Consider the following 26,157-nt stretch of genomic DNA (forward strand, 5'->3'; position numbering starts at 1 on the left):
ATATGACGGCGAGTCATAGCAGGTGCTCTGGCTCATCTCTGTGTTCGGCATATCAAAACAAATGCTCTAGCTTAATTCTTTTCCGACCATGATTTTAGTCAGTATGGTGACAAAATACTGTTTTCCACTCCGCTATAAGGTACGACCTCTAGCCTAGTTGTTAATACTCTTTAGTAGTTGCGACTTGCGTCAATTGAACAAAGAAAGATCGACACTGATATCATATAGCCATGAATATGCGACTCAAAGTGCACCGCTGCTCTCATGTTCTTATAAAAAACCAGTCAACAGCCAAAACTTGATTGGCAAAAAATTGACACATCTGGAGATTCCTAAAATATAGCGAAAAACTCGCATCATACAAGGAGAGATCATTGAAAGCTTGGTTGATACAATCGTTACTCTACTCATTGAAAAAGTAAAATTTGTCATAAACATAATGCTCATAGAAAAAAGTCGATTCTAAGATATCAACTCGATGGTTACTATCTCAAAGGAAGACACTCTGTAGGAACACTAATAGATTTTTCTGGTAAGAAAATGTTTTGAAAGATAAAAAACCTGAAGGGAATCAAAATCAGTCAATTTCTAAAATCTGTATGCTACCGACCTTGACATAGCATTTGCCTAACTAATTCAATTGTTACTTTGATGTATATCGATGTGCAGAATGGAACGTCATGGATTGGATTAGAAAAATCGACTTCGTAAAGTTCCATAGACTAAATGACAACTATCACTGCTTTCCATTTCAGCGACTTTTGGATGGTCGATCAGGTTTTGTTGATAAACAGCGGCTGATGGAATAGAGAGAGTTCAAGGCAGAGGAGTGTTAGTTATGGCTGTTACCTGACAGTCCCTGCTACAGGCCTTGGCTTTATCTAGACCATCAAAAGCTTTCTGAGAATCATGCAGTGTGACACAAAGTAAAAAGCTGAACCCCGCAGCAAATGATTCTATTCCGAAAACCATTTCACCTATCGTCGAAAATTCATTCACTTACCGGGTTCATTTGTCACAAGTATTTCGCAGTTGGTGAAGCATGAACAGCTGGTCTGGAGACCATCCAACCTTGTATGCATGTAATCCACTGACAGAGTATATAACAAACAACTATGATCAACTATTGCCAGTCATTCCCTACGAGCAACAATGAAGATGCCATGAACTATTTACAAGCGTGACTGCTGAGTGAGAGCTAGAGAGAACCAGTGCATGGGTAATACTGAGCGGATAAAATTGCCCTACGCGGATTGATGATTTATAATGGAGCGGTTTGTACAGCTGGTATGTAGCAATTATCAGAGTCATTCAACCCTAGCTAGCCTAAGGCATTTTGATAAGTAAACAAGGAGAATATAGTCAGACGCGCTACGTGAGCCCCTAAACGGTAGACATCGCGTATATCTCAACTATCTTTGATGAATCATGCAGGCTTTGCTATAAAGCTAGAAAGGAGGAGTAATTGCGGTGAGGAATTAGGAGGGCATAACTCCTTAATGAAGACTAGCTCACCTCAAACCTCATTGCCCACTTCAGAGACAAGAGATTGAAGTGTGTATCTATGAGTAACAGAAAGTGATGACATGATATCATGGTTAGTAATAAGTAATGCCATTCCTAAGATATAAGATTCTAGGGCGAGCCAACCATTCTGTGACACCAACATACTACATCCATCATTATATGTTTCAGTTTATGACTTTCTGTTACTACAAACCTTTAATTTACCACCCAGACTCCTCCACAATACTATTAGATTATTAACTTCTAAAACACTTTTGTTCAACTCACTCGATAATTCCTGATTTCTGTCTTTTCATTTTTCTCATTTTCTTTTTGGCATTAACATTAACAAAAACATCATTTTGTCGATGATTAATAAACTATACATACAACTTGATGAGTTTAACTCACCAAAGCCTATAATTTTATGAACACAAAAATTCTGATATAACTTGCTCCATTGTCAATTCTCCGATTGGCCATCTCAAGTCGTGTTTGCATGAGAAATTTTAAGAATGTCATTTTCCCAGTCAACTCTTCTGCGACAATTGCGACGTAAGTTAAAACATGATTCACTGAGTTACATCAAAAACTTGTAACAATGTTGAACAATGAACAATTGAAGTCTTTTTTATACAGCCAATAAAAACAATGACTTATTTTTTGTATAATTTTATCCATATAAGATTGGTATTTTACTCAACTAAATACAAACAAAAATTCGATTCAAATCACGCATTTACAAATTAAAAAATATCCGCAATCCTCTACATGAGCTATTGAGCATGACAGATTAATACAACAAAAGATCTACAAAAAGAGATCAATACAATGTGAGATCAATGCATTGAGAGATCAATGCATTGAGAGATCTCTAGTATTGATCTCTCAATGCATTGAGAGATCAATACTAGGGTTTATTATTGATGTAGTCATATTGCTAATAACTTACACACATAATTGTTGTCATAGTCGAATAAAAACTTGAAGCTTTTTTTTAAATCGCTCCGCGTAAAAGTGCATGCTGCAACCTAACTATCTAAAAAAGTTCCTAGCATTATCTTCCTGTCTAGATCAGCTGGTAGAATTTAATGCAGTTGTTAGATTAAACTTATTTGCTTCGCTGACTTTCTACGACCTCTAGGATCCTATATTTAGTTCAGTACTGATCATCATTAAGAGAGAAAATATGCCTTATCTAGCTGGCCTCGCCGCAGGTCGTATTATACTAGATGCAATGAATGACTGCTCTATTTTTATATTAGGCTCTGGGTATGGCGTAAAGGTCAGCAGACACGCTGCCGTTACTTCATGAATTCTGAGATATAAACTGCTGCTTTTATGGACTATTCAAGAGATAATAAGAATGTTGAAGAACTGTTCATCGATTGTTTGGTGGACACTTTTTGTAATCAAATTTAGCTTATCATTCAGCATGCCGGTTGCAAGCAATTGTCGACTATCATCTGTAAAACAAAGTCAGGAATTTTTTTGTTTTATTACTGCAATTAGTATTAAGAAAAAGCAGACAACTCTTTGTATCACATGACCATATTTCATAACTATGTAATGAGCTCATGAACACTCCTTCAAACCAGTATCCCTAGAAGCCACTCGTTACTAATACTTATTAAGCAGATAGTATATCTTTTAATATTATGTTATAAACATATTTCAGCAAATACAAAAAGGATGCTATGGAAAGTGCCGCTGCCTTCTCAGTCAAGTGTACCGCAGAGAAGGAGATAACTTCAGTTAGCCAGAGATAGTCACAAGTATGGCATAAACAGTCTATATGTCGACGAGGTGTAGGAAGTCAGTCTATTTTAGTTCTATTTTATGTGACACTTCGAGTAATGCAGAAGTAAACTCTAGCAGTGAATGTCATTTACACATCGCTTTGGCTTGTTGTCTCTCAGAGATTATAATATTAAAATGAAATTTGAAATCTACTGATAAAAAGCATTTGATTTAAAATAAACCACTGTAAAGTACCTTGAAACAAAACATATTTAAAACATTATGATTATTTAAATACGGTGTAAATAGATTAAAAAGGTGCAATCATAATTATAGAGATAATTGTTATGAATAAATATTAAGGTCAAGAAATGTGACATACTTTTTGTGCCTCCAGTGTTTCTTGTAGAGAAGTCAATACATAGCTTGTATGAGTTTTAACATAATATGTTAAAATGTTATGTGTCATAACGTTATATGTTATACGTTATATGTTCAATATTATCATGTTCAGTTAGCTCTGGCCTTTCAGTAAGTTTAAATTGATAGTAAAATATAAAAACATTTCACTAATCTACCTTTTTGATCTGTTAAGTTTGTAAGGAACAAGAAATTCCGTCTTCAAAAATTTATAGACTCTGCAATGACTGCTATTACTATTATCACTAATCTATTAGACATTATAGCAGAAATATAGTATAATCAATTAAATATATGTAAGTTGATAAAAGATAAAAACAACCAATAAAATATGCATCAAAATTTAGTTTAAATACAATCTCTAATGATAAATTTTAGTCTGTCATTGTCTGTCTGTTAGTCTGCATAAACACTAATTTCACGTCTTTTTGCTCGTTTCTTGCAGACTTCACAAGCATATGCCCGCCAAGTTGCCAAAAATATTTAGTCTGAAATTTGCTCATGTTGAGAACCAGCCTCTTAACCACCCTTCAGATATAGCTTATAAACAATTTTTTCGCCATTTCCAGTGATGCTCCTGTCATATAATCTCATTTCTCATACTGTCAATATTCAAATCATTTCCACATCAGTTTTGTCTCCGATGATCGGACGGCAAATATGAGTAATGCTTTATAGACTAGTTTGTCACCACATTTGATTCCTATAACTTCACCTCTTACATACCGGTAGGTTATATACGTCTTACAAATGTAGACCTGGTTATGTCAGCCGTACGATGAAGTCTTGTGGGATAAACAGATTTAACCTTTAGGATAATAAATAATAATAATAAAATATTAATTGAATGTTGTTTAGTTTAATGTATGAAGAAAAGATTAGAATTGGCAACAGAAACTCTTGCTGGCAGCGTTCTAAACTGTTTGATGAACAAATAGACATTTTTTGTTTATTCAACTTTATGCCAAGAACAATAGTTCTGTTACACACGTGCTTTGTGCCTAAATTGAAAATAAGATTTCAAACGTTAAAACCAAAATAGTAGCTATATATTTTACATGATGCGATGCGTGTATTCTTTTTACAATTTAAAGTTTTCTAACTTAATATCATCATGGATCTTTGGCTTTTAATGACAGTTTTATGAATCAGTTAATAGAATCTAAATGACATAAACTATTTTCTTTGATGTCATCTAGATTTGCCGACATTGATGTGATCCAGAAAGTATTTAGCTGCTTGCGTGTTAGTGCTTAGAGTCTAAGCCTTTTTCTTTGTGAGAAAAAGCAAAAATTATGTCATGTGGAAGATATTGAAAAGATTGGAATTTTTTACCTTAAGCTGAACTCTACGCCAAATCCTTGACCTTTAACATAAATCCCTGAGCATAGATTTTGACGTGCGGATTAGTAAGAAGTCCATTAGTTAATGTTTGAAAAAACAAAATAGCTGGAAATATTTATCAGCTATATTGTGCCATAGTGATGTAAAATAAAAAGTATGATCATTTAACACAAAAGGAGAAGTGCTAAAGGAAAAGTTGCTAAAAGAACAGTGCTATTGTCTCCAGTAAAATTTTTATTCTTTCAAGAGTTGCAAGAGTTGTAAGAGTTGTAAGAGTTGTAAGAGTTGCAAGAGTTGCAAAAGTTGTAAGAGTTGTAAGAGTTGTAAGAGTTGTGAGAGTTGTAAGAGTTGTAAGAGTTGCAAGAGTTGTAAGAGTTGTAAGAGTTGTAAGAGTTGTAAGAGTTGTAAGAGTTGTGAGAGTTGTAAGAGTTGTAAGAGTTGTAAGAGTTGTAAGAGTTGTAAGAGTTGTAAGAGTTGTGAGAGTTGTAAGAGTTGTAAGAGTTGTAAGAGTTGTAAGAATTGCAAGAGTTGTAAGAGTTGCAAGAGTTGTAAGAGTTGTAAGAATTGCAAGAGTTGTAAGAGTTGCAAGAGTTGTAAGAGTTGTAAGAGTTGCAAGAGTTGCAAGAGTTGTAAGAGTTGTAAGAATTGCAAGAGTTGTAAGAGTTGCAAGAGTTGTAAGAGTTGTAAGAATTGCAAGAGTTGTAAGAGTTGCAAGAGTTGCAAGAGTTGCAAAAGTTGTAAGAGTTGCAAGAGTTGCAAGAGTTGCAAAAGTTGCAAGAGTTGCAAGAGTTGCAAGAGTTGTAAGAGTCGTAAGAGTTGTAAGAGTTGTAAGAGTTGTAAGAGTTGCAAGAGTTGCAAGAGTTGTAAGAGTTGTAAGAGTTGTAAGAGTTGTGAGAGTTGTGAGAGTTGTGAGAGTTGTGAGAGTTGTAAGAGTTGTAAGAGTTGTAAGAGTTGTGAGAGTTGCAAGAGTTGCAAGAGTTGTAAGAGTTGTAAGAGTTGTAAGAGTTGTAAGAGTTGTAAGAGTTGTAAGAGTTGTGAGAGTTGTAAGAGTTGTAAGAGTTGTAAGAGTTGTAAGAATTGCAAGAGTTGTAAGAGTTGTAAGAGTTGCAAGAGTTGTGAGAGTTGTAAGAGTTGTAAGAGTTGTAAGAGTTGTAAGAGTTGTAAGAGTTGTAAGAATTGCAAGAGTTGTAAGAGTTGTAAGAGTTGCAAGAGTTGTGAGAGTTGTAAGAGTTGTAAGAGTTGTAAGAGTTGTAAGAGTTGTAAGAGTTGTAAGAGTTGTAAGAGTTGTAAGAGTTGTAAGAGTTGTAAGAGTTGTAAGAATTGCAAGAGTTGTAAGAGTTGTAAGAGTTGTAAGAGTTGTAAGAGTTGCAAGAGTTGCAAGAGTCGTAAGAGTTGTAAGAGTTGTAAGAGTTGTAAGAGTTGTAAGAGTTGTAAGAGTTGTAAGAGTTGTAAGAGTTGCAAGAGTTGCAAGAGTTGCAAGAGTTGCAAGAGTTGTAAGAGTTGTAAGAGTTGTAAGAGTTGTAAGAGTTGTAAGAGTTGTAAGAGTTGTAAGAGTTGTAAGAGTTGCAAGAGTTGTAAGAGTTGTAAGAGTTGTAAGAGTTGTAAGAGTTGTAAGAGTTGTAAGAGTTGTAAGAGTTGTAAGAGTTGTAAGAGTTGTAAGAGTTGCAAGAGTTGTAAGAGTTGCAAGAGTTGCAAGAGTTGCAAGAGTTGCAAGAGTTGTAAGAGTTGTAAGAGTTGTAAGAGTTGTAAGAGTTGTAAGAGTTGTGAGAGTTGTAAGAGTTGTAAGAGTTGTAAGAGTTGTGAGAGTTGTAAGAGTTGTAAGAGTTGTAAGAGTTGTAAGAGTTGTAAGAGTTGCAAGAGTTGTAAGAGTTGTAAGAGTTGTAAGAGTTGTAAGAGTTGTAAGAGTTGTAAGAGTTGTAAGAGTTGTAAGAGTTGCAAGAGTTGTAAGAGTTGCAAGAGTTGTAAGAGTTGTAAGAGTTGTAAGAGTTGTAAGAGTTGTAAGAGTTGTAAGAGTTGAAAGAGTTGTAAGAGTTGTAAGAGTTGTAAGAGTTGTAAGAGTTGTAAGAGTTGCAAGAGTTGTAAGAGTTGTAAGAGTTGTAAGAGTTGTAAGAGTTGTAAGAGTTGTAAGAGTTGTAAGAGTTGTAAGAGTTGCAAGAGTTGTAAGAGTTGTAAGAGTTGTAAGAGTTGCAAGAGTTGCAAGAGTTGTAAGAGTTGCAAGAGTTGCAAGAGTTGCAAGAGTTGCAAGAGTTGTAAGAGTTGTAAGAGTTGTAAGAGTTGTAAGAGTTGTAAGAGTTGTAAGAGTTGTAAGAATTGCAAGAGTTGTAAGAGTTGCAAGAGTTGTAAGAGTTGTAAGAGTTGTAAGAGTTGCAAGAGTTGTAAGAGTTGTGAGAGTTGTAAGAGTTGCAAGAGTTGCAAGAGTTGTAAGAGTTGCAAGAGTTGCAAGAGTTGCAAGAGTTGCAAGAGTTGTAAGAGTTGTAAGAGTTGTAAGAGTTGTAAGAGTTGCAAGAGTTGCAAGAGTTGTAAGAGTTGCAAGAGTTGTAAGAATTGTAAGAGTTGTAAGAATTGCAAGAGTTGTAAGAGTAGTAAGAGTTGTAAGAGTTGTAAGAGTTGTAAGAGTTGTAAGAGTTGTAAGAGTTGTGAGAGTTGTAAGAGTTGTAAGAGTTGCAAGAGTTGTGAGAGTTGTAAGAGTTGTAAGAGTTGTAAGAATTGCAAGAGTTGTAAGAGTTGTAAGAGTTGTAAGAGTTGTAAGAGTTGTAAGAGTTGTAAGAATTGCAAGAGTTGTAAGAGTTGTAAGAGTTGTAAGAGTTGTGAGAGTTGTGAGAGTTGTAAGAGTTGTAAGAGTTGTAAGAGTTGCAAGAGTTGTAAGAGTTGCAAGAGTTGTGAGAGTTGTAAGAGTTGTAAGAGTTGTAAGAGTTGTAAGAGTTGTAAGAGTTGTAAGAGTTGTAAGAATTGCAAGAGTTGTAAGAGTTGTAAGAGTTGTAAGAGTTGTGAGAGTTGTGAGAGTTGTAAGAGTTGTAAGAGTTGTAAGAGTTGCAAGAGTTGTAAGAGTTGTAAGAGTTGCAAGAGTTGTAAGAGTTGTAAGAGTTGTAAGAGTTGTAAGAGTTGTAAGAGTTGTAAGAGTTGCAAGAGTTGTGAGAGTTGTAAGAGTTGTAAGAGTTGTAAGAGTTGTAAGAGTTGTAAGAGTTGTAAGAGTTGTAAGAGTTGTAAGAGTTGTGAGAGTTGTGAGAGTTGTAAGAGTTGTAAGAGTTGTAAGAGTTGTAAGAGTTGTGAGAGTTGTAAGAGTTGTAAGAGTTGTAAGAGTTGCAAGAGTTGTAAGAGTTGTAAGAGTTGTAAGAGTTGTAAGAGTTGTAAGAGTTGTAAGAGTTGTAAGAGTTGTGAGAGTTGTGAGAGTTGTAAGAGTTGTGAGAGTTGTAAGAGTTGTAAGAGTTGTAAGAGTTGTAAGAGTTGTAAGAGTTGTAAGAGTTGTAAGAGTTGCAAGAGTTGTAAGAGTTGCAAGAGTTGCAAGAGTTGCAAGAGTTGCAAGAGTTGTAAGAGTTGTAAGAGTTGTAAGAGTTGTAAGAGTTGTAAGAGTTGTAAGAGTTGCAAGAGTTGCAAGAGTTGTAAGAGTTGCAAGAGTTGCAAGAGTTGCAAGAGTTGCAAGAGTTGTAAGAGTTGTAAGAGTTGTAAGAGTTGTAAGAGTTGTAAGAGTTGCAAGAGTTGTGAGAGTTGTGAGAGTTGTGAGAGTTGTGAGAGTTGTAAGAGTTGTAAGAGTTGTAAGAGTTGTAAGAGTTGTAAGAGTTGTAAGAGTTGTAAGAATTGCAAGAGTTGTAAGAGTTGTAAGAGTTGCAAGAGTTGTGAGAGTTGTAAGAGTTGTAAGAGTTGTAAGAGTTGTAAGAGTTGTAAGAGTTGTAAGAGTTGTAAGAGTTGTAAGAGTTGCAAGAGTTGTGAGAGTTGTGAGAGTTGTGAGAGTTGTGAGAGTTGTAAGAGTTGTAAGAGTTGTAAGAGTTGTAAGAGTTGTAAGAGTTGTAAGAGTTGTAAGAATTGCAAGAGTTGTAAGAGTTGTAAGAGTTGTAAGAGTTGTAAGAGTTGTAAGAGTCGCAAGAGTTGCAAGAGTTGCAAGAGTTGTAAGAGTTGTAAGAGTTGTAAGAGTTGTAAGAGTTGTAAGAGTTGTAAGAATTGCAAGAGTTGTAAGAGTTGTAAGAGTTGTAAGAGTTGTGAGAGTTGTAAGAGTTGTAAGAGTTGCAAGAGTTGTAAGAGTTGCAAGAGTTGTGAGAGTTGTAAGAGTTGTAAGAGTTGTAAGAGTTGTGAGAGTTGTGAGAGTTGTAAGAGTTGTAAGAGTTGCAAGAGTTGTGAGAGTTGTAAGAGTTGTAAGAGTTGTAAGAATTGCAAGAGTTGTAAGAGTTGTAAGAGTTGTGAGAGTTGTAAGAGTTGTAAGAGTTGTAAGAGTTGTAAGAGTTGTAAGAGTTGTAAGAGTTGTAAGAGTTGTAAGAGTTGTAAGAGTTGTGAGAGTTGTAAGAGTTGTAAGAGTTGTAAGAGTTGCAAGAGTTGTAAGAGTTGTAAGAGTTGCAAGAGTTGTAAGAGTTGTAAGAGTTGTAAGAGTTGTAAGAGTTGTAAGAGTTGTAAGAGTTGTAAGAGTTGTAAGAGTTGTAAGAGTTGTAAGAGTTGTGAGAGTTGTGAGAGTTGTAAGAGTTGTAAGAGTTGCAAGAGTTGTGAGAGTTGTAAGAGTTGTAAGAGTTGTAAGAATTGCAAGAGTTGTAAGAGTTGTAAGAGTTGTGAGAGTTGTAAGAGTTGTAAGAGTTGTAAGAATTGCAAGAGTTGCAAGAGTTGCAAGAGTTGTAAGAGTTGTAAGAGTTGTAAGAGTTGTAAGAGTTGTAAGAATTGCAAGAATTGCAAGAGTTGTAAGAGTTGTAAGAGTTGTAAGAGTTGTGAGAGTTGTGAGAGTTGTAAGAGTTGTAAGAGTTGTAAGAGTTGTAAGAGTTGCAAGAGTTGTGAGAGTTGTAAGAGTTGTAAGAGTTGTAAGAGTTGTAAGAGTTGTAAGAGTTGTAAGAATTGCAAGAGTTGTAAGAGTTGTAAGAGTTGTAAGAGTTGTGAGAGTTGTGAGAGTTGTAAGAATTGTAAGAGTTGTAAGAGTTGCAAGAGTTGTAAGAGTTGCAAGAGTTGCGAGAGTTGTAAGAGTTGTAAGAGTTGCAAGAGTTGTAAGAGTTGTAAGAGTTGTAAGAGTTGTAAGAGTTGTAAGAGTTGTAAGAGTTGTAAGAGTTGTAAGAGTTGTAAGAGTTGCAAGAGTTGTAAGAGTTGTAAGAGTTGTAAGAGTTGTAAGAGTTGTAAGAGTTGTAAGAGTTGTAAGAGTTGTAAGAGTTGTAAGAGTTGTAAGAGTTGCAAGAGTTGCAAGAGTTGTAAGAGTTGTAAGAGTTGTAAGAGTTGTAAGAGTTGTAAGAGCTGTAAGAGTTGTAAGAGTTGTAAGAGTTGTAAGAGTTGTAAGAGTTGTGAGAGTTGTGAGAGTTGTAAGAGTTGTAAGAGTTGTAAGAGTTGTAAGAGTTGTAAGAGTTGTGAGAGTTGTAAGAGTTGTAAGAGTTGTAAGAGTTGCAAGAGTTGTGAGAGTTGTAAGAGTTGCAAGAGTTGTAAGAGTTGTAAGAGTTGTAAGAGTTGTAAGAGTTGCAAGAGTTGTAAGAGTTGTAAGAGTTGTAAGAGTTGCAAGAGTTGTAAGAGTTGTAAGAGTTGAAAGAGTTGTAAGAGTTGAAAGAGTTGTAAGAGTTGTGAGAGTTGTACGAGTTGTACGAGTTGTAAGAGTTGTAAGAGTTGTAAGAGTTGTGAGAGTTGTGAGAGTTGTAAGAGTTGTAAGAGTTGCAAGAGTTGTGAGAGTTGTAAGAGTTGTAAGAGTTGCAAGAGTTGTAAGAGTTGTGAGAGTTGTAAGAGTTGTGAGAGTTGTGAGAGTTGTGAGAGTTGTAAGAGTTGTAAGAGTTGTAAGAGTTGTAAGAGTTGTGAGAGTTGTAAGAGTTGTAAGAGTTGTAAGAGTTGTAAGAGTTGTAAGAGTTGTAAGAGTTGTAAGAGTTGTAAGAGTTGTAAGAGTTGTAAGAGTTGTGAGAGTTGTAAGAGTTGTAAGAGTTGTAAGAGTTGTAAGAGTTGTGAGAGTTGTAAGAGTTGTAAGAGTTGTAAGAGTTGTAAGAGTTGTGAGAGTTGTGAGAGTTGTAAGAGTTGTAAGAGTTGTAAGAGTTGTAAGAGTTGCAAGAGTTGTAAGAGTTGTAAGAGTTGCAAGAGTTGCAAGAGTTGTAAGAGTTGTAAGAGTTGTAAGAGTTGTAAGAGTTGTGAGAGTTGTAAGAGTTGTAAGAGTTGTAAGAGTTGTAAGAGTTGTAAGAGTTGTAAGAGTTGCAAGAGTTGTAAGAGTTGTGAGAGTTGTGAGAGTTGTAAGAGTTGTAAGAGTTGTAAGAGTTGTAAGAGTTGTAAGAGTTGTAAGAGTTGTAAGAGTTGCAAGAGTTGTAAGAGTTGTGAGAGTTGTGAGAGTTGTAAGAGTTGTAAGAGTTGTAAGAGTTGTAAGAGTTGTAAGAGTTGTAAGAGTTGTAAGAGTTGTAAGAGTTGCAAGAGTTGTAAGAGTTGTAAGAGTTGTAAGAGTTGTAAGAGTTGCAAGAGTTGTAAGAGTTGTGAGAGTTGTAAGAGTTGTAAGAGTTGTAAGAGTTGTAAGAGTTGCAAGAGTTGTAAGAGTTGTAAGAGTTGTAAGAGTTGTAAGAGTTGTGAGAGTTGTGAGAGTTGTGAGAGTTGTGAGAGTTGTAAGAGTTGTAAGAGTTGTAAGAGTTGTAAGAGTTGTAAGAGTTGCAAGAGTTGTAAGAGTTGCAAGAGTTGTAAGAGTTGTAAGAGTTGTAAGAGTTGTAAGAGTTGTAAGAGTTGCAAGAGTTGTAAGAGTTGTAAGAGTTGTAAGAGTTGTAAGAGTTGCAAGAGTTGTAAGAGTTGCAAGAGTTGTAAGAGTTGTAAGAGTTGTAAGAGTTGCAAGAGTTGTAAGAGTTGCAAGAGTTGTAAGACTTGCAAGAGTTGTAAGAGTTGTAAGAGTTGTAAGAGTTGTAAGAGTTGTAAGAGTTGTGAGAGTTGTAAGAGTTGTAAGAGTTGCAAGAGTTGTAAGAGTTGTAAGAGTTGCAAGAGTTGTAAGAGTTGCAAGAGTTGTAAGAGTTGCAAGAGTTGCAAGAGTTGTAAGAGTTGTAAGAGTTGCAAGAGTTGTAAGAGTTGTAAGAGTTGTAAGAGTTGTAAGAGTTGTAAGAGTTGCGAGAGTTGTGAGAGTTGCAAGAGTTGTAAGAGTTGTAAGAGTTGTAAGAGTTGCAAGAGTTGTAAGAGTTGTAAGAGTTGCAAGAGTTGCAAGAGTTGTAAGAGTTGCAAGAGTTGCAAGAGTTGTAAGAGTTGTAAGAGTTGTAAGAGTTGTAAGAGTTGTAAGAGTTGTAAGAGTTGTAAGAGTTGTGAGAGTTGTGAGAGTTGTAAGAGTTGTAAGAGTTGTAAGAGTTGTAAGAGTTGTAAGAGTTGTAAGAGTTGTAAGAGTTGTAAGAGTTGTAAGAGTTGTAAGAGTTGTAAGAGTTGTAAGAGTTGTAAGAGTTGTAAGAGTTGTAAGAGTTGTAAGAGTTGTAAGAGTTGTAAGAGTTGTAAGAGTTGTAAGAGTTGCAAGAGTTGTAAGAGTTGTGAGAGTTGTGAGAGTTGCAAGAGTTGTAAGAGTTGTAAGAGTTGTAAGAGTTGCAAGAGTTGTAAGAGTTGTAAGAGTTGCAAGAGTTGCAAGAGTTGTAAGAGTTGCAAGAGTTGCAAGAGTTGTAAGAGTTGTAAGAGTTGTAAGAGTTGTAAGAGTTGTAAGAGTTGTAAGAGTTGTGAGAGTTGTAAGAGTTGTAAGAGTTGTAAGAGTTGTAAGAGTTGTAAGAGTTGTAAGAGTTGTAAGAGTTGTGAGAGTTGTAAGAGTTGTAAGAGTTGTAAGAGTTGTAAGAGTTGTAAGAGTTGTAAGAGTTGTAAGAGTTGTAAGAGTTGTAAGAGTTGTAAGAGTTGTAAGAGTTGTAAGAGTTGTAAGAGTTGTAAGAGTTGTAAGAGTTGTAAGAGTTGTAAGAGTTGTAAGAGTTGTAAGAGTTGCAAGAGTTGCAAGAGTTGTAAGAGTTGTAAGAGTTGTAAGAGTTGTAAGAGTTGTAAGAGTTGTAAGAGTTGTGAGAGTTGTAAGAGTTGCAAGAGTTGTAAGAGTTGTAAGAGTTGTAAGAGTTGCAAGAGTTGTAAGAGTTGTAAGAGTTGCAAGAGTTGCAAGAGTTGTAAGAGTTGCAAGAGTTGCAAGAGTTGCAAGAGTTGTAAGAGTTGTAAGAGTTGTAAGAGTTGTAAGAGTTGTAAGAGTTGTAAGAGTTGTGAGAGTTGTAAGAGTTGTAAGAGTTGTAAGAGTTGTAAGAGTTGTAAGAGTTGTAAGAGTTGTAAGAGTTGTAAGAGTTGTGAGAGTTGTGAGAGTTGTAAGAGTTGTAAGAGTTGTAAGAGTTGTAAGAGTTGTAAGAGTTGTAAGAGTTGTAAGAGTTGTAAGAGTTGTAAGAGTTGTGAGAGTTGTGAGAGTTGTAAGAGTTGTAAGAGTTGTAAGAGTTGTAAGAGTTGTAAGAGTTGTAAGAGTTGTAAGAGTTGCAAGAGTTGCAAGAGTTGTAAGAGTTGTAAGAGTTGTAAGAGTTGTAAGAGTTGTAAGAGTTGTAAGAGTTGTGAGAGTTGTAAGAGTTGTAAGAGTTGTAAGAGTTGTAAGAGTTGTAAGAGTTGTAAGAGTTGTAAGAGTTGTAAGAGTTGTAAGAGTTGTGAGAGTTGTGAGAGTTGTAAGAGTTGTAAGAGTTGTAAGAGTTGTAAGAGTTGTAAGAGTTGTAAGAGTTGTAAGAGTTGTAAGAGTTGTAAGAGTTGTAAGAGTTGTAAGAGTTGTAAGAGTTGTAAGAGTTGTAAGAGTTGTAAGAGTTGTGAGAGTTGTAAGAGTTGTAAGAGTTGCAAGAGTTGTAAGAGTTGCAAGAGTTGTAAGAGTTGCAAGAGTTGCAAGAGTTGCAAGAGTTGTAAGAGTTGCAAGAGTTGTAAGAGTTGTAAGAGTTGTAAGAGTTGTAAGAGTTGTAAGAGTTGTAAGAGTTGTAAGAGTTGTAAGAGTTGTGAGAGTTGTGAGAGTTGTAAGAGTTGTAAGAGTTGTAAGAGTTGTAAGAGTTGTAAGAGTTGTAAGAGTTGTAAGAGTTGTAAGAGTTGTAAGAGTTGTAAGAGTTGAAGAGTCGTAAGAGTTGTAAGAGTTGTAAGAGTTGTAAGAGTTGCAAGAGTTGTAAGAGTTGTAAGAGTTGTAAGAGTTGCAAGAGTTGCAAGAGTTGTAAGAGTTGCAAGAGTTGTAAGAGTTGTAAGAGTTGTAAGAGTTGTAAGAGTTGTAAGAGTTGTAAGAGTTGTAAGAGTTGTAAGAGTTGTAAGAGTTGTAAGAGTTGTAAGAGTTGTAAGAGTTGTAAGAGTTGTAAGAGTTGTAAGAGTTGCAAGAGTTGTAAGAGTTGTAAGAGTTGTGAGAGTTGTAAGAGTTGTAACAGTTGCAAGAGTTGTAAGAGTTGTAACAGTTGCAAGAGTTGCAAGAGTTGTAAGAGTTGCAAGAGTTGCAAGAGTTGTAAGAGTTGTAAGAGTTGTAAGAGTTGTAAGAGTTGTAAGAGTTGTAAGAGTTGTAAGAGTTGTAAGAGTTGTAAGAGTTGTAAGAGTTGTAAGAGTTGTAAGAGTTGTAAGAGTTGTAAGAGTTGTAAGAGTTGTAAGAGTTGTAAGAGTTGTAAGAGTTGTAAGAGTTGTAAGAGTTGTAAGAGTTGTGAGAGTTGTAAGAGTTGTGAGAGTTGTAAGAGTTGTAAGAGTTGCAAGAGTTGTAAGAGTTGCAAGAGTTGTAAGAGTTGCAAGAGTTGCAAGAGTTGTAAGAGTTGTAAGAGTTGTAAGAGTTGTAAGAGTTGTAAGAGTTGTAAGAGTTGTAAGAGTTGTAAGAGTTGTAAGAGTTGTAAGAGTTGTAAGAGTTGTAAGAGTTGTAAGAGTTGTAAGAGTTGTAAGAGTTGTAAGAGTTGTAAGAGTTGTGAGAGTTGTAAGAGTTGTAAGAGTTGTAAGAGTTGTAAGAGTTGTAAGAGTTGTAAGAGTTGTAAGAGTTGCAAGAGTTGTAAGAGTTGCGAGAGTTGTGAGAGTTGTAAGAGTTGTAAGAGTTGTAAGAGTTGTAAGAGTTGTAAGAGTTGTAAGAGTTGTAAGAGTTGTAAGAGTTGCAAGAGTTGTAAGAGTTGTGAGAGTTGTGAGAGTTGTAAGAGTTGTAAGAGTTGTAAGAGTTGTAAGAGTTGTAAGAGTTGTAAGAGTTGCAAGAGTTGTAAGAGTTGTAAGAGTTGTGAGAGTTGTGAGAGTTGTAAGAGTTGTAAGAGTTGTAAGAGTTGTAAGAGTTGTAAGAGTTGTAAGAGTTGTAAGAGTTGTAAGAGTTGTAAGAGTTGTAAGAGTTGTAAGAGTTGTAAGAGTTGTAAGAGTTGTAAGAGTTGTAAGAGTTGTAAGAGTTGTAAGAGTTGTAAGAGTTGTAAGAGTTGTAAGAGTTGTAAGAGTTGCAAGAGTTGCAAGAGTTGTAAGAGTTGTAAGAGTTGTAAGAGTCGTAAGAGTCGTAAGAGTTGCAAGAGTTGCAAGAGTTGTAAGAGTTGTAAGAGTTGTAAGAGTTGTAAGAGTTGTAAGAGTTGTAAGAGTTGTAAGAGTTGTGAGAGTTGCAAGAGTTGTAAGAGTTGTAAGAGTTGTAAGAGTTGTAAGAGTTGTAAGAGTTGTAAGAGTTGTAAGAGTTGTAAGAGTTGTGAGAGTTGTAAGAGTTGTAAGAGTTGTAAGAGTTGTAAGAGTTGTGAGAGTTGCAAGAGTTGTAAGAGTTGTAAGAGTTGTAAGAGTTGTAAGAGTTGTAAGAGTTGTAAGAGTTGTGAGAGTTGTGAGAGTTGTAAGAGTTGTAAGAGTTGTAAGAGTTGTAAGAGTTGTAAGAGTTGTAAGAGTTGTAAGAGTTGTAAGAGTTGTAAGAGTTGTAAGAGTTGTAAGAGTTGTAAGAGTTGTAAGAGTTGAAGAGTCGTAAGAGTTGTAAGAGTTGTAAGAGTTGTAAGAGTTGTAAGAGTTGTAAGAGTTGTAAGAGTTGTAAGAGTTGAAGAGTCGTAAGAGTTGTAAGAGTTGTAAGAGTTGTAAGAGTTGTAAGAGTTGCAAGAGTTGTAAGAGTTGTAAGAGTTGTGAGAGTTGTGAGAGTTGTAAGAGTTGTAAGAGTTGTAAGAGTTGTAAGAGTTGTAAGAGTTGTAAGAGTTGTAAGAGTTGTAAGAGTTGTAAGAGTTGTAAGAGTTGTAAGAGTTGTAAGAGTTGTAAGAGTTGTAAGAGTTGTAAGAGTTGTAAGAGTTGTAAGAGTTGTAAGAGTTGTAAGAGTTGTAAGAGTTGTAAGAGTTGCAAGAGTTGCAAGAGTTGTAAGAGTTGTAAGAGTTGTAAGAGTTGTAAGAGTTGTAAGAGTTGCAAGAGTTGCAAGAGTTGTAAGAGTTGTAAGAGTTGTAAGAGTTGTAAGAGTTGTAAGAGTTGTAAGAGTTGTAAGAGTTGTGAGAGTTGCGAGAGTTGTAAGAGTTGTAAGAGTTGTAAGAGTTGTAAGAGTTGTAAGAGTTGTAAGAGTTGTAAGAGTTGTAAGAGTTGTAAGAGTTGTGAGAGTTGTAAGAGTTGTAAGAGTTGTAAGAGTTGTAAGAGTTGTGAGAGTTGCAAGAGTTGTAAGAGTTGTAAGAGTTGTAAGAGTTGTAAGAGTTGTAAGAGTTGTAAGAGTTGTGAGAGTTGTGAGAGTTGTAAGAGTTGTAAGAGTTGTAAGAGTTGTAAGAGTTGTAAGAGTTGTAAGAGTTGTAAGAGTTGTAAGAGTTGTAAGAGTCGTAAGAGTTGTAAGAGTTGTAAGAGTTGTAAGAGTTGTAAGAGTTGTAAGAGTTGTAAGAGTTGTAAGAGTTGTAAGAGTTGTAAGAGTTGTAAGAGTTGTAAGAGTTGAAGAGTCGTAAGAGTCGTAAGAGTCGTAAGAGTCGTAAGAGTCGTAAGAGTTGTAAGAGTTGTAAGAGTTGTAAGAGTTGTAAGAGTTGAAGAGTCGTAAGAGTTGTAAGAGTTGTAAGAGTTGTAAGAGTTGCAAGAGTTGTAAGAGTTGTAAGAGTTGTAAGAGTTGTAAGAGTTGAAGAGTCGTAAGAGTTGTAAGAGTTGTAAGAGTTGTAAGAGTTGCAAGAGTTGTAAGAGTTGTAAGAGTTGTAAGAGTTGCAAGAGTTGCAAGAGTTGTAAGAGTTGCAAGAGTTGTAAGAGTTGTAAGAGTTGTAAGAGTTGTAAGAGTTGTAAGAGTTGTAAGAGTTGTAAGAGTTGTGAGAGTTGTAAGAGTTGTAAGAGTTGTAAGAGTTGTAAGAGTTGTAAGAGTTGTAAGAGTTGTAAGAGTTGTAAGAGTTGTAAGAGTTGTAAGAGTTGTAAGAGTTGTAAGAGTTGTAAGAGTTGTAAGAGTTGTAAGAGTTGTAAGAGTTGTAAGAGTTGTAAGAGTTGTAAGAGTTGTAAGAGTTGTAAGAGTTGTAAGAGTTGTAAGAGTTGCAAGAGTTGTAAGAGTTGTAAGAGTTGTAAGAGTTGCAAGAGTTGCAAGAGTTGTAAGAGTTGTAAGAGTTGTAAGAGTTGTAAGAGTTGTAAGAGTTGTAAGAGTTTTAAGAGTTGTAAGAGTTGTAAGAGTTGTAAGAGTTGTAAGAGTTGTAAGAGTTGTAAGAGTTGCAAGAGTTGCAAGAGTTGTAAGAGTTGTAAGAGTTGTAAGAGTTGTAAGAGTTGTAAGAGTTGTAAGAGTTGTAAGAGTTGTAAGAGTTGTAAGAGTTGTAAGAGTTGTAAGAGTTGTAAGAGTTGTAAGAGTTGTAAGAGTTGCAAGAGTTGTAAGAGTTGTAAGAGTTGTAAGAGTTGCAAGAGTTGCAAGAGTTGTAAGAGTTGTAAGAGTTGTAAGAGTTGTAAGAGTTGTAAGAGTTGTAAGAGTTTTAAGAGTTGTAAGAGTTGTAAGAGTTGTAAGAGTTGCAAGAGTTGTAAGAGTTGTAAGAGTTGTAAGAGTTGCAAGAGTTGTAAGAGTTGTAAGAATTGTAAGAGTTGTAAGAGTTGTAAGAGTTGTAAGAGTTTTAAGAGTTGTAAGAGTTGTAAGAGTTGTAAGAGTTGTGAGAGTTGTAAGAGTTGCAAGAGTTGTAAGAGTTGTAAGAGTTGTAAGAATTGCAAGAGTTGTAAGAGTTGTATTCTCTAGTTGAAAAAGAAAAAGCTAAAAAATAAAAATGTTTGACTTTTTGCTGTGAGTGTGTAAAATTTGGGACTTCATTTGTTACAATATTTCAAAAATGAAATACCATATTATTATGGTATTTCATTTTAAAAAATCTATACTGGAGTGTATTTCTCTTAGTAATAAAAAACAACAGCAAACATGAGCAACTACTACAAGATGATTTTTTATTAAAACTATTTTTCTGGTCTATTTTCATGAGCATTTCTCTAAATAAAGGTGCCTGTTGCTTTTGGCAGATAAAATGGGTGATTGTGAAAACTTTACAAAAAGAATTACCAAGTTTGAGAGAAATGAGATGGTAAGAAGTGCAAGAAAATGAATAAAACACCCATAAGCTCGCTAACAAGGACAAACCAATGTTGTTTCAAACAATATCTTGTATTGCCTATGTGTTCTACATGTACAATAGGTCTAATACCATCAAACAAGATGAGACAAGTCTTGAAACATGTATTCCACATTATTATGCTGAAGTACATGATAGCAAGTGGTAATAACTCCAAATCACTTTGTTCATTAGCAGTGTAGTTTTATTAAAAAGGTATTGCAAGGGCTAATGATCGACTGCCCCAGAAAATTCAGTAAAGCTAGTAATTGATAATTGTGATGTAACACCCAGTAAGTATTTATTAATCTATAGAACTATCCAAACAGTATATATAACTGCTATCATTGCCAGGCTTGTTTAAATGTTTACATGTACTTGAAACTTCTATCTTGATTCGCTCTGTTTTTCTGCCTAAACACGGCAAACATTTAAGATAAATTAATTAATAAGTATGTCCAGCTCCAGCAAAACTTCATGCTTTATTGAAAAGTGCAGAAGGTGAATGTGTTACTTTAATGGTTTACAACATGAACAAGGATATAGACTAAATAATTAAATAAATAAACAAACGAAGAAATAAATAACTTCGTGTAGAGAAATTTACTGCTGCTGACTGCTGCCTTCGTAATAATTTGAAAAAACTGACCCGCATTTTGTTTTATTAATATAAGCAGATTAGACTTATTAAACATAGATATACCAATTATATGCACAGATTGCTAGTGAGTTCGAGGATATAACAACTTGTTATGCTATTTGCAAGTGTGTTAATATAGTTTTAGCTTGTGACTTTGTGTGAGGCAGCGAAAGAAATTTTGGGTCAGTGCTGTCTCAGAAGATCACATATTTAAAATAATATTTTCTGCTTTATTATTTTACTAAATTTAAGACAGATTTTTTAAATATAAAAATTGCATAAATTTTTCTAAAAACTTGATGGTTTAATGTCTGCAGATAGCAAGGTATACTTCTTACACTGTTTTGACAACTTTTTTGAGGAATGTCAGATGGGAGGGCAAGATGAGATATGAGTATTGGAGAGAATTAAAAAATGTGATGACCAGATGTGATTCTAGTTCTGCATTTATTGACAGCAGTCTCTCTACCTGAGAGAGTGTCAGCGAGGCACATAAAAACTATAAACCTACAGAAGAGCAGAGGGAGTGGGTCTGGCCCACAACTTTCCAACTTTGTACGGCTGCACTTTTATAATAACAGACATAAGTTGCTGGTGGTTACGCAGTACGTAATACATGTACTATGTTACATCATGTTACGTTATTTTAAATTATGCTATATTATATTGTGCTCTTTTATGTTTATAATTCTACATTATAATTTATTATAACAATAAAGTATATTACAATGTGTTATATTGCTTTTTATTATATACAGTAGTATGATATCATTTTATCACACACCATAGTACATTATAATAATTTATCACCAATAGTAACAGATTTGCTAAATAACGTCTTGTTAAAAATGTTCTGCTATAAACGGCTACATTACTATCATGGCGATTAGTAAGGCTTTACGGGTGAGTCATGATGGAAGCAGTTCTCGAGAATGAAATGACAGATACCTCTAAACAGGAAGTTCCCTCACACCCACCCAGCAATATATGAGTTTCTCATAAGGATTAGCTCATTTGCTATACTTACATTTAAAGGCCATATTATTGGATATATTTAAGAGATATATTTCAGTGACACATTAATGCATTCATTTGACTTAATCAACTCTTCACATGCTATGATGACATGAGCACCCTAGTAATCTAGTACCCTGGCAGTCTAGAGTACCCTAGTACTCTAGTACCCTGGCAGTCTAGAGTACCCTAGTACTCTAGTACCCTGGCAGTCTAGAGTACCTTAGTAATCTAGTACCCTGGCAGTCTAGAGTACCCTAGTAATCTAGTACCCTAGCAGTCTAGAGTACCCTAGTAATCTAGTACCCTGGCAGTCTAGAGTACCCTAGTACTCTAGTACCCTGGCAGTCTAGAGTACCTTAGTAATCTAGTACCCTGGCAGTCTAGAGTACCCTAGTAATCTAGTACCCTGGCAGTGCTGTGGACTGTGAGAAATCGCCAGGTGTAATAAATAACTGCACAACTATTTCAATTTGCGGCAGGTTGGTTGATTGGTGCAGGTGGTAGTGTCAATCTACAAAGCTAAAAGTCATGAGTTCGAACCCCGCTGAAAGTAATCTTTTTTTCGCAGCCTCTAAATGGCTTCAGACGTATGAACACGGCTATTCTTATAGTAAAGATTGAGACCATACAATCCCGATGTTTTTATATCTTTCGAGCAACTTGTTTCCCAGATCTTCCACTTAACCAGGTTTGTGGATAACTTTATTTCTAGCCATAGATTGACCATCTGGAAAAAGTAGAGAAATTTCATTGGCTAGTTGTACTAACTTGAATGTCAGGTTTTGAAGTCAGCTTTCACGCAGCCACTCCCATAACACTGCTTTTGGAAATTCATGCAAAAATGTTAGTTACCCACCCAAAGTCAACTAGGCATACTATGAATGCTACGCATGACTTGCTCGTGGTCGATTTCCTTTGAATCACCAACTTCCACAACTATAAATAAGTCGCGGAATACTTGTAAATGTTTCAGCCTAAAAGCAAGAGCTTCGGAAATCATTATCAGATACAGATTACAGGGATCATTATCAGAACATTCTCACAAAAGGCAGAAAACGGATTTGGTTTCCTTAGACGCATGACATTGAGTATTCGGGGTGAATTTAGTGAACCCAACTAAAGTTTTTCTAGTTATACTAGTTGCCAAATTAAGTTACAGAAATACAAGCTGCTATGATAGAGATCACTGTGAACACTAATATTCTCCTTACACTTAAGAAATAGTAACCTCCTCATCCTGTAATCTACAAGCTGTTTTATTACTAAAGTCAAACTCTTAAATTCGTGCTTCTCGTTGACTAAGCTGCTCAGATTATACACAGAGGAAGACTTGTGATGTCATTTGCTGTCGCCCTGTTATAATCAATATTAGTTGACTAAGCTGCTCAGATTATACACAGAGGAAGACTTTTGCTGTCATTTGCTGTCATTTGCTGTCGCCCTGTTATTATCAATATTAAAGATTTAATAAAAACTGAGCAGAAATTGCTGGACCCTAGAGCAACTTTTAAAATGGAATAATCTACGGATGTCAAGACCATCCACTACACCGTCGCATCTCTAGATCCCAATTCAGCCAGTGATTCCCTCGATGTCTGAGTACCTTTGATATCTACGTGCCAACAGCAGCGTGTGGCCGGACGGCATTCAAGAACTCAAAGTATCTAGTTTTATTTCATGAAAAGCTTGTTTTTGCAATTTATATTTAAAGATGGAGCTTTTAATCTTATACATGTTATTAGCAGCAACACTTCAATGTTAGGTTAATAGTCTTGGATTAAACGTGTTAAAGAAGCTACTACTTCTACTACTACTGGTACTATAACTACTACTACTATTATTACTACTACTACTATTACTATTACCACTACTACTACTACTACTGTTACTACTACTACTACTACTACTACTATTACTACTACTAGTATCACTATTACTACTACTATTACTACTACTACTACTAGTATTACTACTACTAGTATCACTATTACTACTACTACTATTACTACTACTACTACTATTATCACTATTACTACTACTATTATCACTATTACTACTACTACTACTACTGCTACTGCTATTATCACTATTACTACTAATATTACTACTGTTCCTATTAAAGCAAGTGTTGTTTGCATTTGATTTGCATTTATTATTTTTATTGCTAAAGATTTTAATGGAGGTTAATTTATGGCTGTTTAATGAGATGTAGCCTCAGTTCCACATATTGGTAGTAAGTCAATGTTCGTTCCCAATCGTCAATGTGGAAAGCTAAATGCTGGTTCTTTATTAGGCTGTGCTCTATCAACGAGATTATATTTGATGACCCAACCAAATGGACAACCAAATGGACAACCAAATGGACAACCAAATGGACAACCAAATGGACAACCAAATGGACAACCAAATGGACAACCAAATGGACAACCAAATGGACAACCAAATGGACAACCAAATGGACAACCAAATGGACAACCAAATGGACAACCAAATGGACAACCAAATGGACAACCAAATGGACAACCAAATGGACAACCAAATGGACAACCAAATGGACAACTTGTTACACTCCAAAATTAGATGATGCAAACTTGACACTACCAAAAATTGTTTGGATAACTTTTTAAATGTAATAGACATAATGCAGGCCTCAGTCTACCCACAAGGCAAAACTGATATCACAGAATAAATTTATTTAATACTTTCATGTGACATACCTTTGATGTCCCTGATTGGTGAGAATTTGTCACATTACTGTAGCAATGTGATCCTATACAAACATGCAAAGACACCAGAATAAATACCACCCTTTGACACAACTTATTCAAAGAACTTTCGAATGTTAACAAACAATTCTTCAACTCATTGAGTCAAATCTGTTTGCTGAATCACAGATTCAGCAAACTGCTGAATCACAGATTCAGCAGTTTTCTCAAAGAAACGAAAGCCATATTTGCTGAGATTGAGCTGTCTCAATATTATGGAGCCTAAAACTTCAATTCCAACTTGTGGCAGCAGCAGTTGTTGTTTACAACTTTTTAACTGCATTGAAGATTAAAACAAAAGTTAAGTAGTAGTAAAAAACTTGCTAATTTAAGGTTAATTAAAAGTAATATGCCAGGACTCATATCGCTATGGAAACGTGAATACGGCTTCTAATTAAAAAAAATATTTATCTTCTTTAAAAGCTTTCAAAGTCTTCTGTCAACTCAGACTATGTGAACAAGACATTTCCTTGTTCTAGGTTCAACCAACTTGAAATTAACACTAGTGTAAATGCTAGTTACTGAACGAGGCCCTACTGCCTACAGACACCCAGGGGGTCCAGAAGACATCTGGGTCAGAAAACAAGTCCTAATAGATGATTGGACACTAACCAGTCAAGTTATGCGCTGGTACAACCTGTTAGAGCGAGTTCACCGGACACCGCCCTATATATTATACAAGAGATCACTAGGTATGTGTCAAAGGGAGGTATTTGACAAACTGGATAGTATCCTTTGAGTCCTGACACTACGGCCCATGCATGACTGCTTCTATAGTCTATCTACCGTTTGTCCTTGCCTTTATGGATTTTTACTAGGTCACAGCTGTAAGTTCAAAAAATACAATTAGCACTTCACGACCTCATTTTAACAGATCTGATACTCATCTACCTCTGCTGGCATCCTGACTAGATATGTCATTACGAACAAGGTCTCTTACTTTGCTATAATGCCTCTGACGATACTGCTTAGCTCTATTCCCAACTCCATATATTTGACATAATTTTCATAAATCAGTTTCTAGTTATGATGTCAACATAACAACAGGGTCACTCAAGTTTTTCAATTGGTTTGTTAAGCTATAGGGCGTCAGCCTGCCGCTGCATGGTAAACCCTTAACACTAAAGATACAACAGCTAATTGTATTAATTGAAAATATTAATTATTTTCATTAGTTAATTTTATTTCAAGATCAATGTTTACGGCTTGGATCAAATTCTTGTGAAAAAACAAAGCAACATATTGGATTTGAACCTGAAGTAGCCAAAACTTAACTTCTGTCATAAGCGAAGGTACTGCAATGAAGTCAGATAGGAACGTTAACTTGATCTACACCGGTCATTGTTGTTTAAGTGTGTGCAAATATTTAATAGTTTCATAAAGAAATAAGGAGAGTTGTTTTGTAAGTTTTTTAGCCTTTTTAAAATTAGTCACCTTGAGTGGTTGGCATGAATTTTTATAATGCTAGCGGTGTAGGAGGACCTTTACTAAATTTTTAGGAGCAAGCAACGTCATTATTTGTGTTATAAATCTTCTCACTATTAATTTTCTACTTAATTGGGGTGTTTTAACATCAGTGTTAGGTAAACAGTCATCTCTAAAGCTGATAACCAAGTAGTGTGCCAACAATACGCAGAGTCATGGCGGTGCTTGGAGAGTTCAGTAGGAAACCAGTTCACTTATAAATATGCAGGATCTCTTCAAGGTACTATCTTAACCCCGCTGAGTGAAATGACTAAACTTCCAACAGGAAACAGCCCTATTCATCCAACCATTACAAGCCAGTCACTAATCTGATATTTCTCATACACGGGATTCTTTCTGATGAATCAATCGGTAACCAAGATGGCCGCAGTTGAAAACAGATTTTCAATTTCTAAAAATTAAACCAATATCAATTACCAAAACTTCTATCAGAATCTAACAAACATCTACTTATATGACTGTACCTTATCGTTCTAGCTGGCTCAAAAACTGATATCTTGGCATATAGATCTCTTTGTACTTCCTAATTTGACATTTAAAGGAAGTTTTCATACACCGATACTGCTGCGACACATCCCCATGTGACGCTGCAATGCCATCACAGAAACTGCCATTTTCCTCTCATTCTTTTCTGAGTCAGTGGCACTGTTTGGAGGCGAAACACCCATGCGAGGAGCCATCTTGGGCTGTGGAAACGGCCTTAGCGACTAACGGCGTCGCCCTTGTGCATGGCCATAGGTTTTGCTTTCTATTGCTGCATATGCAGAAACTTCAACTTTGACGTAAGGCTATGCACAACCATGGCTCTACTACAGCGCCCTTTGAATCCATGATCTGCTTGTCGTTCCAGCATAGCGGTTCAGCACTGGTGCACTGTGGTCTATCACTATTACTGTATAAAGACTTATTAATAAAGGAAGTTGAGAAAAGCAGACCAAGAGATGTTACTGGACCATGTAGTACCAACCATCTGAATACTTTTAGAGCAGGTGACAGGATGCATAGCAGATGTAAAAGCACTCACCCCGGAGTGACTGTCCTAGCATGAATCACGGCCATCACTCGTGTAGGCGTTCACTTTTAAAGAGCTTTAAGTTTAGTGATGTGACTCGGTTAACTTATGGATTCAATAACAATGATATATTATATAGTTAGCTTATATATATATCCTTCATCCGTAGGTTGGAAATTGGAAAAGCGAATGTGTCCACTTTCATGCTTAGGCTATAGCAAAAAACAGTGTTTGAAAACTTTTTGCTTCAAATCACTACACCTTGGGCAGAGTAGAGTAATATCATGAACAGACACGTTCAACTAAATGAAATGTGTGAGCAAGCCCTTGAATATTAAATATGATGTCTGCTTAGTTTACTGCAAGCAGAGGCTGTGTGAATGTTTTAAAAGCATTATTACAAATACAACGGCTTTGTGATCTTGATTGGACATGTCTGAGTCCGGAGAGCAATTTAAGGTTGGTTGCCGCTTCTATTACCATCAGTTGCCTCTTTTGAGGATTGAACTTCAACCTGTTGTGTGCAGGTACGGCGCACTAGACCACTAGACCACAGCTGCTCTCTGAATAAACTATAGGCAACCGGAAGGGACAGATTCTGAATTGTATGACTAAGAGAGAATTGTAACACAATCCTATATTATTCCTCCTAGCAGTTTTAGACCCTTATTTTATTTTCAGTTC

At 35.7% G+C, this 26,157-nt stretch overlaps 1 protein-coding gene across 3 annotated transcripts in view; it reads right to left on the minus strand.

Annotated features, from left to right (window-relative positions):
- Window positions 1–26,157, minus strand: part of LOC137399292 (ral guanine nucleotide dissociation stimulator-like 1) — a 50,977-nt gene that overhangs the window by 23,582 nt on the left and 1,238 nt on the right. For 2 of the 3 annotated variants that reach the window (XM_068085339.1, XM_068085338.1), the window contains exon 1: window positions 1,004–1,203. The exons of the other annotated variant lie outside the window; for it this stretch is intronic. In XM_068085339.1, coding sequence (XP_067941440.1) covers window positions 1,004–1,012 — 9 coding nt within the window. In that variant the 5' untranslated portion in view covers window positions 1,013–1,203. Of the gene's footprint in view, window positions 1–1,003; window positions 1,204–26,157 lie in introns of those variants that run through there. 3 annotated transcript variants of the gene reach the window in all.

This window comes from Watersipora subatra, chromosome 7 (assembly GCF_963576615.1).
Source record: "Watersipora subatra chromosome 7, tzWatSuba1.1, whole genome shotgun sequence".
NCBI classification, from domain to species: domain Eukaryota; kingdom Metazoa; phylum Bryozoa; class Gymnolaemata; order Cheilostomatida; family Watersiporidae; genus Watersipora; species Watersipora subatra.